The sequence below is a fragment of the Lates calcarifer genome, linkage group LG15, assembly GCF_001640805.2.
Source record: "Lates calcarifer isolate ASB-BC8 linkage group LG15, TLL_Latcal_v3, whole genome shotgun sequence".
Taxonomy (NCBI): Eukaryota; Metazoa; Chordata; class Actinopteri; family Centropomidae; genus Lates; species Lates calcarifer.
The window spans coordinates 5,519,210-5,535,916 of record NC_066847.1 but is presented as its reverse complement, the minus strand read 5'-3'; the positions used below and the strand labels follow the sequence as shown (position 1 = coordinate 5,535,916).

General features: G+C 37.7%; 1 protein-coding gene across 7 annotated transcripts; it reads right to left on the bottom strand.

Moving 5' to 3' along the window:
• Positions 1–846: 846 nt before the first annotated feature.
• il21r.1 (interleukin 21 receptor, tandem duplicate 1) lies at positions 847–15,761 on the bottom strand. Of its 7 annotated transcripts, none has more exons than XM_018700108.2 (11): positions 15,695–15,761; positions 13,131–13,298; positions 11,403–11,485; positions 9,706–9,825; positions 9,308–9,416; positions 8,449–8,636; positions 7,811–7,947; positions 7,496–7,685; positions 7,286–7,367; positions 5,557–5,650; positions 847–2,885 (listed from the first exon to the last, which is right to left on the bottom strand). In XM_018700108.2, the coding sequence occupies exons 4-11, from the start codon at positions 9,764–9,766 to the stop codon at positions 2,106–2,108; spliced, it is 1,641 nt and encodes a 546-aa protein (XP_018555624.1). In that variant the 5' UTR covers positions 9,767–9,825; positions 11,403–11,485; positions 13,131–13,298; positions 15,695–15,761; the 3' UTR covers positions 847–2,105. The 7 variants fall into 7 exon arrangements, with proteins under 7 accessions (XP_018555624.1, XP_018555620.1, XP_018555627.1 ...); XM_018700104.2 differs by having other exon boundaries at positions 13,131–13,336; positions 15,695–15,752; XM_018700111.2 differs by having other exon boundaries at positions 13,131–13,292; positions 15,695–15,739.
• Positions 15,762–16,707: the final 946 nt, after the last annotated feature.

Here is a 16,707-nt window from a genome sequence, read left to right as displayed (position 1 = left end):
TTCAAGTAGGTGGATGCATACCCCGGAGTTCCTCTAAGCCTAATATGTCCTAAACAGTTAGATCCCATTGCAACATACAGAGGGAGTGTGGTTTCATCATAACATCTCATTTTCATGGCAGCAGTTATGCCAACTAAAGCAAAGCAGCAGTGGGAAACATCATTATATGTGCACCCCTTTCAACGTAAGAGAAAAGCAGGAAAAAAAAATTGTAATCAATGATAAGGGTTGATGAGAAAAGGAGTTGACCTCTGGAAACCCCCACACTAAACGGATATGTGGCAAGCTTCGGCTGGTTGATCATCACCGATATGCACAATCATGTCTTCACTGGTAATGTGCAAAACCCACAAAATAATAAAAATAGTACCTGATTCAGTTTTATGTGAATGAGCCAAAGTCATAAGTCTCTCAAAAAAATGCAATGACTTTAAGTTTTCTTAGCGCTGACCATTACAATGACACTGCATTTGAACATTCACCACACAGTGTGGTCTTTTCTTTTAGTTTACATAACTGACTTCATTTGATGCATTGGTCTGATAATTAGGTTTTCCTCCATACAAAAATGTGTTTTGCTTGTTACTTGATTTGTTTAACCTTCACCGTGCAGAATGGTGTATGTGCAGAAATCGACAAAATCAGAGGTCAGAGGCCGAGATAAAGAGGAAGCAGACAGATGCCAGATTGACAGAACAACACACATTTGCAAAAGAAATGCATGCTGATGCTGATTCAAATGCACGACTGGAAACCTTCTATCATCCTGAAAGCTTAAACTTTCTCAGAGTAATCTGTTGCAGAGCAAATATATAAAACATGTCACTGCTCTTACAGATTGCACTCTGAGAAAACAGATTTTATTCATAGGGTCAAACCCAGGTCAGAGGGTTGTGGAATTTGTAAACAGTAACAAGTAGACTGGTGTAGGATGAAGAAACAGACTTGTACTTAAACAAACAACACTGTGAGACCATTTGTTGGTGGAGAAACTCAACTTGGAAAGTAAATGAGCTACACTTCCCCCTCCCACTACAGACCCATCAGGAGCCCTTTCAGTAGGAAAAATCCACCCTCAGACACTCTTACTCTTTTAGATATTATCAGTTAATGATATTCACCAAAACCTGACAAATATGTACCTTGAAACTAACTCTATTAAACATCCTGATGTTACATACATTTACCAAGTATAGGAAAAATACATAACATGGGGCCCAAAGAGGGAAAAAAAATCATCAAAACATTTATGTTTGTCCATTTTTATGTGTTTTGGGAATTTCCCAGTAGAATGGCAAAATACTTTGGTACAGTAACTATGCAAACAAGCCATTTGGTGAAAGCAAGCAAACATACTCTGAGAACATTCTGCACATAACTCAAAGTGAAAGAATAGATTGTCAAAGCCTCCTAATAGTTGAGGTCAAGGTCAGAGACATAATCATGTTGCTCCAAGTTTGCTCATTTTACTGACATTGCACAAAACAGGATGAATGGTTACAGTGGTTACAGACAAAATGCATATACAAGGAAAACAAACATTATCAGACATCTTGATAAGGCAGCGTGCATGCTGGTGCTGCAGTATAGACTAATGAAGCATGCATGACCATGAGAAGCTGTACATACAGTAACAAAATGACAAAAAACTCTCCAACAGCATAAACAAAAGCAATATGCAGAACTGTGATTCTGTCTTATGTCTATGAAGTCTGGACTGTCCCATGAGAATAATTATGAACTCTCATTGCTTTACTCTGATCTATTAATAAATTGATACATTTAAAACTAATGAATCAAATTACCATTCAAATAATAAAAAAAAACACCACAAGAGACAATTAGAAAAAGTTAAAACTATCACGTTGGCACACTCCAGTCTTTTAAAAGAAAAATACGCACAGAAACACAAAGAAATGGGACTATATACATACATAGTACACAGTGCACAGATAAACATGTCAAGATGAACAAAACATGCAAGATTATGTACTGACCAGACGACTAAAATCATCTTTTAATTCAAGTATCTGTTGTGAAAATGCCAACAATAATGTCCTACAGCACTACAAACTGTAATCATGGCAGTAAATCAGCAGCGACAATCACTGCATTTCATGTAGTTCATTCTCTGAGTTGCTGGAGTCCTCCTGAATAGTGTTACATATCATCCACTGCTTGACATAGTTAGAATTTGAGTTTTTGTGATCACAGAATAAATCACACTCCATCTGCTCTCCTGTGTTTGCGTCTGAGGCCCCAGGGCTGCTGCACTCTACAAATCCACTGTCAATGGTGTCCAAGTCCACATGAGGGTAGCCGTCTTCTGACTGCTCATTTGAGGCGAATGAGTCAAGTGATAGCCTCTCTGGTTCATTAAACTGAGCACGTGGCTGAAAGTTTGTGTTTTCCACTGATAACTCATTAGATATTTGGTTTTCATGTTGTGGTAATATCCCACTTTGTCTGTCCATCCTGGACAGCTGAGGTGCCTCTAAATCATAGCCAGCGTGTTCTCTGTTGTCTTCCTCAAACGAACCAAAGCTTTCTCCATCTTGGTAACTTCTGAGGGTGTTAATGGAGCCCTGCGACATGACCTCATCCTCGCACTCCTCTCCGGACAGGGTTACGGTATGGATGGAGATGTGTCCCATGGAGTGGCTGGTGCCCTGTGAACTGCTGCCATCCTGGAATTGCAGCAACAAATTGTTGTGAGGCTGCAACATATGGGGGGAATGACCACCTTGTTTGGTCTCAATGTCGTCACTGTAGCTTTGCTTCTCGTTGTTCCACTGGAGGATGTCGTGCTGCTTCTCGCTCATTGTCTGAACGTGTGAGTTGACCTTCAGGTAATCATACTCACTAAAAACAGGCTTCACCCACTCCTACAACAGAGCAAATGGAAGTCATTAATATGGAGGAATAGCTTAACATTTTGGGAAATATGTCTTTTGGCTTTCTTTCCACTCTCATGTCTGTACTTTTACACTTTGGTTTTAGTTTACATGTTTACATGTTTTACAGTAGAATTTATCATTAACACTGTTGTATTAGACTGAATTAGTTCCTGATAAACTGCCCTTTGGCAGGATGTAAACTTTTACAGTAGTCACTATTGCAAAGGACATATATGCTCAAAGGGCAACCCTGATGGATGCTGAAATAATACTATACCTAATGTCCAGTACAGATACAACATGATTCTACAATGTGGGGAAATAATACATGAGGTGCCCATGTAAGGCCATAATTTCTAATTATTAACAGTGCCAGAACCTTTTCTAACCTCACATAGAAAATATTAACATTTTGCCATTCAACAATCACTATTTTTAGCATTATTCCATTACATGGAAAGACAGAGACTCCATAAAGTAAGGAGGAGCACACATGAATGTCCCTACACTAACCATATGTGACTGAGATGTGCTTAGTTAAGGAGCAATACTGAGTATAATTGTTATTTTCACTTTACTTTCTCAACATAATGTACATGGCTTTACAGCAGCTCATTCATGTAACAAAAGGTTTTTGCAGCCACCCTCTGCCTCCATGCAGCAGGGTGATGCCCTGATAAGCATGAATCAGTTCCTTGACGCAAAGGTCACCACATCCTGAGGTAAAAAGCTCATCAGCATCAAGGAGACGTCTTTGATATGGTGCGAAATGCAAGCAGTCTGCACTACAAGAGAAAGATAGCGCAGTCGAACTAGACCAATGATTTTTGAAAGAGCTGGTTCAGACCTTCTCACCTGTCATAAAGAACTCCACACTGCTAGACGTGTTGTTTCACTCACACTTTCACCCTCAACTAGCATTGCATCAAATTTAGGATGATGTAATACACATTTAAGATGATGTCATGTAAGTGCATGTCATTTGTAAACAGACACATTTAAATAAACTGAATTTCTGTTTGATAAATGTGAGATTGGTAGTGTATTACACCTACACAAGACTGTGAATATAAACTACATGCTGTATAGAGTATATACACTACTATATAAGTTACCTCCCTCTTTGAAAGTTACTCTTTATGATGAAGGACTGGTAGCAAATGAAGTGTTAATGGCCTTGTGGAGTATTATCTCACTGGGAAGTGTTTAGCTTAGTTGAAGAAGTGTCTGATGACAGATGGAGATTTAGTGAAAACACAGACACTACTGTTAAAAATGCTCAGCGGCATAGGTATCATCTGCCCAAACTAAACTCCTTTGCAGTAGAGTGTAGGTTATTATCAACACTTTATACCTCTTTTATTTTAAGTATTTGATTTTCTTAAGTTCATTTGCTCCTAAGTGTACTAACTAAGTCCTAAAAAAAGTCATACATGATTAGTAGTAACCTCACAAATGTCCTTTATGTCCTCTATATTGCCATCAACTATGTGTTTTATATTGCTTGCATGTTACACAAACAGGAGGAATGTTGGTTTTTCTTATACAGGCCATGAGACTAAGTATCAGTAAGAACTAGGTTTTGCACTTTTATACACAATAAGTATCATTAATAGTTGTAAATCAGCTTAACTTGCCCCTTAGGGAACAAATAAGGCATTTCAGAACTTTATTGAATTATACCACCAATTATCCTACCAAAAAATACATTAATTTATCCCAGATTAGTTTAGACATTCCCCTTTCGCACTGTCTTCTCTCAGTTATTTGCTACAGTAGCGCACTCTGCTGAGCAACATCTGTAACTGCACATAAATCCCACACAAGCAGTGTTGGTTAGGTTTAATTTCCTGAAGTGGCTCACTCAGAACTGATAGTGTTGTTTGGTGTTTGTAATTTATATTTAAGAACAAAACTCTGAGAATTTGTAACTAATGATGAACATGATGCAAACAGGGGCTAGATGCAAGATGGATCTGTTGATCTTTTCACTCAGCTAAATCTGTCAAATAAGCAGATGCTGAGTCTTTTGTGACATTTCTGTTGATTTTAACACTATTTAAGCCCATAGACACTTGGGGTATGTTTTAAGTATGTTTTAGGGCCAGAGGAATCAAATTTAACCATTTTTAGGCTGTTTTGCTGACAGACAATAAGTCGTCTGTAAGTAGTCTGCACTTGATCATAAAATTAGAATGAGCAAGTATATTTCATTAAAAATAACTGTCAAAACAGAAGGAAGAATTTACATAAAGGAAAATATAAAAAGGTGATGGAAAAGACATAAAAACATCAGCAGTTAGTACTATGTGCCAATACCAAGTAAAAACAGGCTTTTTTTTTAGCCTGACACAATGACACATAAAAGATCTGAAACAGATATACCAGGGGTATTTTCCATTGGGGTGGAACAGGTTGGGCTGTTATACATAAATATCTACCCACAGCATCTCAGACAGATGAAAAACGAAAAGCCTCTTGAAGCCCCTGCACACTGAGTCATTCACATCATGAGGGCCCTCAAAAGTGAATGAAGGGAAAGTCCCATCAAACAGGGTCCCAGATGTGCTGAAAGTCCCCTCTTGGGCAACACCTGCTGGGCCGTTTTGGAAATTACACACAAAGTCCAATGAGCTTTGTTTGTTTTGCTTTCCCTTACCTTGAAGTTCCCTTCATAGCTGTGGTAGAGGGGCTTAAAAAACTCATTTGGCCTGGGGATGAATGTAATCAGCTGGAGTTTTTTCTGCAAAAACCTGAAACAAATATGAAATGGTTTCAGAAAAAGAATGAAAATAGAGAGTGAAAAATGACATGACATTTACAACTCGAAGGTGCTGTCTCTGTTGATAAGGTGATTTCATTTTCAGTGGTGGTGGTGACCAAAGGCAGCAGTTTTCAAAATCATAACCAGTAATACTGATAGCACAAAATGATTTTCATGTGAATTATGACACAGTACTAAGCTGAAGACACGAGTCCCAGTCACACCTTGGTATTTTGACTAAAAATATGCTGATTATTGAACATTTTTTGACTCAAAACAGAATAATGTTCTCATTATTGAGAAGTACAGGATGTGAACAACAGAAAATGGAACATTATTTAATCATAAAAACTTTATAGTTTATCAACATGTAGTGTTTTTAATGTTGATTTTGGTCATTTAGGAGGCCAGTCAGACATTATTAATGAGAAAATCAAATCAAAAAGTGTGAGAGAGAATATCTTCATGTTAAAACCTGGTGTTGCTAGAAGAGCAGCAAATTTTAGGTTGCCAGTGATTATCTTTAGGTACTCTGTATAATTGTTGTCGCATACAGGAAAGCTCTGTCTGTCATCTAAGACAGTGAACATCCTCTCCTCTCTGAATTCTAGATACTGTCTTCTGGATGACGCTTTAGAACATCATGTGAAACCAATTTAATGAACAAACAGCACCAACACCCTCCTGATGAGAGATTTCAAAAACAGAAGTTGTCCTAACGTCTGCACATTTACAGCTGTACTGCACTGTACTACTGTAAATGTGGACGAAATATTGGAAAGCACCTTAGAGTATAACGCGAAAACAATTAAAGAGCGTCACAACCTGCAACCTCCAACATGAACACACTGCATTATGCCTGCTATTAATAATGAGATTCATTATAAAGAGAGAATAAGTGAGTGGTGCATTGAATCGAACTAAGTCGAAATCATCACGTCTCACTGAAGAAATCCTGACATCTCACTTCATGCTCTTTTGTGAGCTTGTGTTTTTTTTTCTTTTAACTGTGTGCCCTTGATAAGTAAGGTGTTCTCAGTTCTCTGACACTGATGCTCTGCATCACTTCCTATGTCTGCTAGCCATTTCAGTGCAATGTGTCGCTGCACGTACAGCGCTGCAGTGGTTTCTCTATATGTGGGAGGTGATGCCAGGAAAGTGTAGATTGAAGCAATGAGAAGACTTGCTAATCATTTACTGGAAGACAAAGTGCTGATGACCTTAAGTCTTAATTTGCTGTTGCTTCGCAAAGTAATTTTGTGTGCGATAAACGTGTATTAAGTTAAGCATAAATTCAGGAGGAAATGTACCCTTAAACACAATTTGCACATTTTATTTGTATGATAATTAAACATTGGCTTGGTCCATATATATTCATTTCTGCAAGTTCAAGGACCACCAGTTCAAAAACATATAAATGGGGCTTTTGAGCGCCTGTGATAAATGTTTTGAAGTGGCAATCCCCACCATGTTTTGGGAAACACGGGCCACTGAACTTTTATGCAAGAAACATCTTGAGAAGATATTAAAAGGTCTGAGGGTAGCTTAGCGCCTTCTCTGCCAAGATTCAAGGCTAAAATCCAACACATGCTTCAAAAAAATGAATGAGTTTAACAATACTCACGTTCTTTTTAAATAAACCAGTAAGAGGAAGACTATGAGAGGAATGATGCCCAGGTAGGAAACCCACAAGTATTCACCAAGTTCTGTAAAGGAGACATAAAATATGACGTATGTATTAGAAGAAATTACATCATAAACAAACTTTTTAACAAACAGTCTTAAAATTGATTAAATTGTGGTTCTAAGGTTGGAAGGTACAATGTTCTTTTACCTTCATCCTCTACATCTGTTCCTGTCGTTCTCCACTCTGTAGTGGCACTCCACTCACTCCACGGACCACGATAAAGATTGTTAGAACACATTTTGGCCTGAACATCCACAGTATAGTTGAAATGTGGATGGAGTCTGTTATGGTCTAAAGGAATGTCCTGTGTTTCCATCAAAAGAGAAAAAACTGGATCCTGTCAAGAAGGAATGAAAAACAGAAGAGCTTTGCATGGGAGTTGTCAGCAGAGAAACTTGTATGTACTACAACAGCATCTGAAGCATTCATTTTTTTGTGTGTGTGTTTTTGCTCACATATTACCTTTGACAAGTCTTTGCTCTCTCTTATGCGCACCCTGTATGTGACACAGTCTTTTTGGTTGTGATTGTGGTCCCAGGTGATGTTGTAGACTCTGTCAGTGTTTGTCACTTGGACATTTGAAGGAGGCTCAGCTTTCACTGTGAAAGTAAAGTCCCAAGGGGACCAGGGGAATATTATGAAATTGAAAATGTGTGCATACCAATAATTCTCTACCACAACTGGCAGTTAGACATTATTTTTAGCTTTGTCTTAATCTGAAGGGTAAAGCAGGTGGGTGGGTGTTTGCTACAAAATGGCAGTTTGGATAAACTGAGAAAGTTGCCAGTATGATTCTTGTCATCTCTGGATATTAATGTACAAAAATTTGTGAAGACTATTAGTAACAGGCTAGCTGTGTTCATCCTGTTTTACAAGTATCTACTATGTGTAAAAAATGCTTGTGCTTATGCTGGATGAAAAGAAATTATCTTTAAAACTTCTTAGAAACCAAAACAGATTTTTGTGATGCCACTCAACATGTCATAAGTAATGTAAATCTTTTGTGTGTGACCTTTTATGTTTGTGTTATCTTCCTATCTGTTCACTTGAAATGACGAATACTGAAATGTCAAATCATATTGTATTATCAGTTAACTTACCCACATCGCTCAGAGCCCAAGGGGATGACTCACTGGTCTTTGTTAGTCCTTGATCGTCTTTCTGACTGACTGTCAAAGTACAATTGGTTCCAACTGCTGTAACATCATCCAGGTCTTCCGGATACATTACGCACCAGGATTGAGGTGGTTTGACTTCACAGTTGCCATTGACCTCATCAAAATCATCACTGTAGCAGAAAAAATGTTTGTTACAATCAGTAATTTTTTTTTTTTTTTTACATCAGGTGACGTCCCAGCGTCAAGAGTTGTAGGCAATTTAGAAACAGTACCTCCAGTGCAGACTCTGTCCACCAGGGAGCACTTGCAAATTTATCTAAATCTTGGTGGCGAATCTTTAATGGCCAAATTTGAGAAATCACTCTAAAAATGCTTATGTTATATGTCAATGTTTACAAAATAGATAGTGGCATGCAAAGTGGCTTATTGTTATGCATTTTTAAAGAGCAAAATCAGTTGGGCTCTACTCCTTACACCAGTAGCACTGAACATAAGATATCTGTTACATTAGAGAACGGAATTAATACTGAAAACATCCTGATGTGCAAAGCTCTGCAGAGAGTGTGACAAAGTGCACCTTTTATCAAACATATATTCAGCATGTTCCAGCAACTCCATGCTCAAATGTTGTCCACACTGGCTCTATCGAAATTTAACTGATGTCCCAATATTACAAACAGCACATGAATAACCCAGAGATTATGTATAAATGAGAGGGAAGCAGCTGTAACCCAGTCTATCATTTGAATCAAAGCCAATGGTACTAGAACAAGACCACATACAGTATCATACGTCAACACAAAGAATATTCATTACCAGTGACGTTAACAACAACATGTACCTGCACTTGACATGGACCTGGACCGGATATGTCGGCACAGCGCCTGAACAGGAACAATTCAGTGAAGTGGCAAAGTCCGTCGAGCAGGTGACATTGCAGAAAGACGTGACTGTAGCAGAAATGTAACATGCCGTCAGTTGTTGAAGTTGCTCTGACTAAATTTAACACTCATGCACTACACATGTCAACCTCTTCAAATAATTTATTTAACAGGGCAGTTTCACTCAAGTTAAGACGCTACATTTCAAGAGACTCGGCCAAGGCCACAGCATTAAGACAAACACAGTAATGTACATAAGAAAAACACTCATCTTAAATGGGATGTATTAAGTGGGGAATTTCCATTAGAAATTTATGTGAATACAAGAAAAAGACACTGACTCAATAAGTCAACGTACCTCCATGAATCAACAAAGTGAGGTCCCACAGCAACAATAAGCACACAAGTTTATGAGCCATGGGGACGACCCACTGTTATCAGCCGCTGGTTTAGGCAGGAAGAAACACAGCAGCTGAAACTAAATATAGATATACTCGTTATAAATTTGTTTGTGGTAAAAGAGAGAAGAGAAACAGTATTCAACGCTCTAAGAAAGAAAGAAAGAAAAAAAAAAACGCCTCCATCTCGGATTTGCTGCTGATGGATATTCATCAGTGATTAGTGATCAATGGTTAGTTATCAGATGATGATAATCTACCTACAATATCAGATGTTGTAAATAAGCATCATAATCAGCATTAAAATCACTAATTACATTCATAAAAGAGCATCAACATGTAGAATAAACATGTCAGATTTACAAGGTAATAAATTTACACTCATCTCTTAAACTGTCTAAACATGTAAAAAAAAAAAAAAACTCTCCCAGTAACTCTCAATTTTTAACAAATTTAAAGAAGCAACAATCTTACCTTTTTTAATTTGAAATTCTGCCACTTAACCAGTCAACTACCTAGCGGAGTCACTAATGTGCTGATGTCTGTGTGAGAACATTTAGTGGAACAACTGCTCAGCCTTTGTGACAGTGAAGGCGTCATCATAAGTGGCGTGACTAAGGATGTGGTTTCAGACCCTTTGCGCGGTGTCTGTGTGGTGCCTTTCCACCACATCCACATTGCTGCTATGAATATGCAATAGCTCACCAGAGAAGAAAAAAAAGTCAACAGGAAACTTAAGTTATCGTCTACAAAATAATTTATTCATCATGTTTGTGTCACCTAATTTTCACAAAAAAGACAAATAAAAATAGATATATATATAAATATTTTTAAAATAACAAGCGCTAAGTCAGATTTCAGTTGAGGAAATATATAGAGATATGTATGAGCATTTATAAGCAGCCTCATCCTCAAATAGTTAGCGCTCTGCCATGCCAAATCTATCACTTATCCATGAGCTCCACCCTGCTCAAATCATTTTTGACATTTACTCAAAATGGGAGCGTTTCAGTACTGAGATTATTTTAAATACTTACACCACAGAAATTTTGAAAAGACCCTTATCACACACCTACATGTCTACAATAAGAGTTTATTAGGGGTTTTCAGTAGTTTCCAGCAGTGCGCATGGTGTTTGAAGCTATATGAGTCATAAGTCTTCTGTGGAGCTGTTCAAAGGTCACGTTTAAGAACTAAATGAGCTCTAAATGTTTTTTACTTTGAGAATTTTGAGCTAGATGTACACATTCTCCATCAGGAGTTGAACCCTATGAGCCATAATCTATGCGTATCTATCTAAACTATGTTACAGAACAATGATGTTTGTGTTTTTTTGCACAATGAGTGGGCCTTTGTGGGGTTCAAAACAATACGTAGGTGTGTAAATGCGTCTTGTAGAATATCATCCTTACATTATTAGTCAAAGCCAAATGCCATCCTATCACTCAAACCTACAAAATCTTCACACCACCGTAGTGCTTTGGAGCAGGTTAGCAGTACAAAAGCACATACAGTCAGTTGTCACTTTATTACGAACATGGACAATCAAGAATGTTTTAATAAAAACTGAACATTATAAGCTTTGCACAGGTAGAATATGTAGCAAAGCGGTTGTTTTGGAGTGCAGTGAATTGCGCAGGTGTACCTAATGAAGTACCTTAATGAAGCTGCTGCTGAAGTTGCTCTTGAACAAGGCAATGGTGTCGGAACTGGAATTGGGTGCTGGGTGCTGCAGTGTGGCTGTTGGTCAGAGCAGGGCAAATGGAGGGGATTAACAAAGAATAACAGTAACAGTATAAACAGTTTCTACATGTTTTCCCACACAATAACTCACTGCGGTTGACAATGGGGAAGGTGATGCTTAATGTCATGCTGTTAGAGCCTAAAATCGAGTCAAGCAGTCAAAGTCGACTGTTATGTCCTCAGAAGATGAACACCTGATATGTGTGCTCAGCTTACTGCCTGAATGCAGCTGCTCTGTCTTGCACAAACACTTCACACCACCAGGGAACACTGTATAGGAGGTTTAACTTGGAGTTGATCAATTTTTTATGCACTTCTGCCAACTACACACAATTACTTAACTTTTCAATATTTCTCTCAATAAACACTCTCTTTAGTTTTGACCTTGAAAAAGCACAGGTTGCAGAGCATCTAGGACAAGCACAGATGCTTAGTGCAGGTTTGTTCTCAGTGTTCAATTAAATTAATTTATTTTGTGTTGACTCATTCTCTGAGTGAGAATTTGTGGAAGTATGAAACTGTGGTCAAAATCAGGTCACAGGTAAAAGGGCACATCAGGTTTGGCTACCGAAAGTTTGTCAAAAAAATGGAAGCAAGAGTAGTAGGAGATGCAGCTTGTGAATATAAGATGGGAAGTCCCACATTATTAGAGCATTATATTAAACAAAGTGAGCCTTTATCAGTCTGCAGAAGCAGCAGCAGATCAGTCTCTCTTCCTTAATGAAAGTAATTGTTTACTGCATTGCTATGGTGCTTTAAGAAAACAAATCTTTAAAAAAACAAAAAACAAATCTAGAGGGTTTTACAGTGTTGAATTTCACAAACCTTTTGTAACAAAGGTGCCTGAGCAGGGTAAACTTTACAATATGTGTGTGATATGGATTAAAGTCTGACTGAAGTAAATGACAGAAGTAAAAGATGCTGCCAACAATATTTTGTTAATCATATATTCAACTTCATTTCCACGAAATTTAGGGAGTTTTTTACAGCATTTTTTAGAAACCAGCATGTGATGTTGTTGACTGTATGAAGAGTTCTGAGAGCATGCTTTTGCTGTTTTGAAAAATGGAACCAAATTTTGGTGTTTCTGTCACCTGTTCTCAAAAATAGCTCTCATGTTTCCAACACTGCATTAAAGCAAGTGAAAAAAGAAAAACTGTACCTGAAGTTTAAGACCATTATGTAGAGTTTATCTTCATCTGAGGGAACATTTCTAATGCTCAGATCATTTTGCCTAATTTCAATCTTTCACCACTTAAGAAGTTATGATGATCATTTTAATGCCAGAGACAAAGTATATTATGCAGACTTAATTGATACTGTATGAAAGGCCTGAACAGAAATACTATTTAATATTGCTCACAACATTTTCCACTGTTGTTCAACATTAGATCTTTTGCCTCTTGCTCTCTTTGCAGTCCTTTGGTAAAAGCTCATCACAGACAGGTCAGGTTAGTTAACTTGAGCATCAATCATACAACAGAATTTTACATTTAACAAAAAGACATCTCTCTGACACTACTGTGGTGCAAGACAAAACTAATATTAAAGTTCAATGGTAACTGATGACGACAGACTAGTCCCAGATAGTTCCACCCACTTGAAAACAAGACAAACAATAGTTGTGTGAGAGGTAATATACCTTTGTTCATTAAAGTCTGCCCACAACATCCTCCATTCCTCTTCCCACACATGTCTCACTTGACGCAGACAGTCTCAGTGGCAGGCTGCTCCTCTTTTATCACAGGGCTGGTTGCATTACTGGCAGGTAGTAGTCCACACTGTTGTTCACTGATCTATGCTGCTGAAGCTCCAATGGATTGACAAGACAGAGTGAAAATGATGTTTCTGAACAAAGAAAGAACCAAGTCTTCATGAAAGGGAAGCAGGTTCAAACTGTCATATCTGGTCAACAGCCTTTCTTCAAAAATGAGATGTCAAAAAGTAACTGATTCCACCTCTGATATACATGTGAGAATATTACTCAACAAGCTCAAGGGCTTTGACACTTAGGCCACACTCACCCCAAGACATCACAGCTTGCAAACGTTTTTTAGAGCCAGCTCTCTGTTTTCTTTGTTTAGAAATCACCCACTCTTCCTTTCACATCACTGAGATCTGCAGTTCTGAGATATTTTTAGCACTGTCTTGTTGCATGCACAGCATGTTTACTAAAACAGATTTTCAAGGATGTACAAGTCAGCAGACTGTGAGGGATCATTGTCCTTTTTTCAGTTCAGTTTCATGACTTTCTGTGTGACATTTGCATCCACAATTTGCTGATTTTTAGTGGAATCCATTCTTCTCTATCTATGCAATGTTTCCTGAGCCACTGGTTGCCACACAACCCCAAAGTAGAACATTTTCATCCCTAGAACAGTTGCCAAATTGGAGGGGTGCTGACTTAAGTAGGGTGCCCAAACGTTGCACATGCCACAATTAGTTAATTTTTTTCTACTTACATAATATGAAAAGTTACACCTCAAAGGCAAAAGAGTCATTTTCATTTTCACTTCAACAAAATGTATTTGCCCAAACATATGCATTCAACTACATTCAACAGTTTGGTTTTTCAGAGACAAAAAGACAAATTTTGGGGGGAATCTGCTGGAATTTTTTTTGGGTAAAAACCAGGTCCCCCAAGAGAATACCAGTATTACTAGTAAAGTAAATATTGTTAAACCCTAATGAATGACACCTACACCCACACACTCACACACAGAGGCCTAATTTCAGTGACGGGAAAAGAGGCTCAATATTATCCAACCATGTACTCACAGGGGAACTCCGTCATGGTGATGTGCTCCATCAGTTTTTATATCGTGCGCTGAATCTAAATTAGATTCAAACTGTGAACATTTTACGTAACTTTTCACAACAAACGAAATATTTGAAACTGGGAGCAAATAAATGTAGATTTGCTGTCAAACAAATCAAAAGTGAAAGGAACCCTGGTTTCACCTCCACAGGTTCAACTTCAACCTTCACAAACAGTTCGACACCGAGTTCCTCGTGCACGTTTAAATTTTATTGTAACCGTGATTACAGAGGTTTTAAAACCACAGCGCCAAACTGTGGTGGAGTGCCGTTAAATGCACCTTAAAGGATAAGTTCACAGTGTTTCAAGTCCGTCTCAAATCAATTGTCAGCTGCCCATGCGAGTATGACAACAGTTTTTGTTCGCTGAGATCAATCCTTCTGTTCATACTGGCCATTATAAAACATCTCTCTTATGTGCCTCTAGTGTGGGGAACAAAATCTACAACCATTATTCTGCACAAAAATATATACAGAGGTTTATTTGAAGCTGATATTAGGCTTAAGTATAATCTGAGTCAAGTTAAACCACAGTTACAGTCTTCAGATGACATTCCCTCTTTGTGGTTCCCTGAACACAAAGGGAGTTTGGTTCTTATAAAAACCAAACTTAGGACGCTTACACCTTGATCTGAATAACCCAGACAGCTGAGGCCTCATATCAACTTCAGATAAAGTTTGGAATAGAGTTTTGCACAGAAAGAGGGCTGTGAAAGGACAAATGAAAAAACAGGTAATAAGTTTATAAAATGCAAAGCATCGCTGAAGATTAGACGGTGGTTCCCAAACTTAGTTCACAATAGTTCACAAAACATCGTTAAACACAAAACACAAAACACGTTATTCCAACTGCATTAATCCCTAGGTTGGGAACCACTGGACTAAACTGTGTATAAAGTAGTTAGCTTCACCATGAGAAGCTGCAGCAGTGAAATGCCACTGACACACTGTGTTCACAATGTGTTTTTTCTAAATATATATATAAATATGTGTAACAGCAAAGTTACTTTAGCAACATTCGACAAGTGCTCTATAAATATTTGAAGGTTACTCAAAAGCTTTGGGAGATGATTTGAATAAAGTTTCTTAGAGAGTTTAAGTGTAAAACTGTCTTCAGATAATGTAAACAGATTCTATTTTAGACATGTTTTCCTCATGCTGCTCGATTTCAGATTTGTAATATATTATTTATAAATTAATGCTGTTTGAATTATTTCCTATATGTTTTATATTGATGCAACTCATGTACATACCTCTGTGTTGATTGTTGTTGAATTTTAGCACACAGTGAAGTTTAACAGACATAACACAACAACCTGAGTGAAATGTGATGCATGCTCTAGACAATTCTAAATTTAGGTAGATCTGTTAACAACATTAAACACTTACAGTTTAAGGCTGTGATCACACAGGAAGCAGCGTCCCCCTGACTGAAAACTTTCTTGCTCAAACAAAGTAAATCAAGGAACTGATTCCATATAGAGGATGTAGTTAAAGCTAACGGTGCACACTGGTTTAAAAAAGAAAAATTAACCCCTTCATGTAGCAGCCTGTTTAGAGTGTAAAGAAGAAGCACAAAGTGCAATGAAATGCAAGCACACATGGTTTGGAAACACATCTGGGCAATGATCACACAAGTGTGAGAAAAGCTGCAGCTGCGATCAGAAGTGATACAACATAATGCATCAGTGAGATTACACTGTGAAACAAAGCACATTATTCATTATGAGCAGTTTGTCTTTATATTTTAGTACAATTTCCTCTGTGTTTCTCTTGAGTTAAATTCAAACTCTAGACTTTTACTCTTTCAAAAACATCTTGGCACACAAATCTATTTGCCAAACAAGAATTAGCTAAGTAACTTTATTAATCCCTATAGGGGAAATTGGTTCATTTGTCAGTGTACATTAAGAAAGATGAACAATTGTAATACTAATACACACATGAACACACTTTCTATAAGGACATTGGCGGACCTCAGGAACCTGCCTAGCCACTAAACTGAAAAATTATATATTAATACAGTCAATTAATTTGCAAATAAAATGAATAAACAAGCTGGGCAGGACCGGGAATACAGGCAATTAATATGATTTTTCATTATTATTATTATCTTTTTTTTTTTCAATTAACAAAGACAAATAGCATATAAAATGAGATGCTTTAATGATGTTAAAAACATCCCCAGACACAGCATGATCCAGTGGAGCTGCTTGAAGGGCCAGTGTTGGAAGAATGGTGTAAAAGGGTTTGGGAATTTTCCCTGGATATATGAAGAGTGATATCCAGTCATACAGGGTTGCATACGGGACGTCCCGGTGGCCGAGTGGTGAAGACATACATCACAGAACTGAAACATCTTAATTCTAGTCCTGTGTTGCATGTTATTCCCCCTCTCTCTC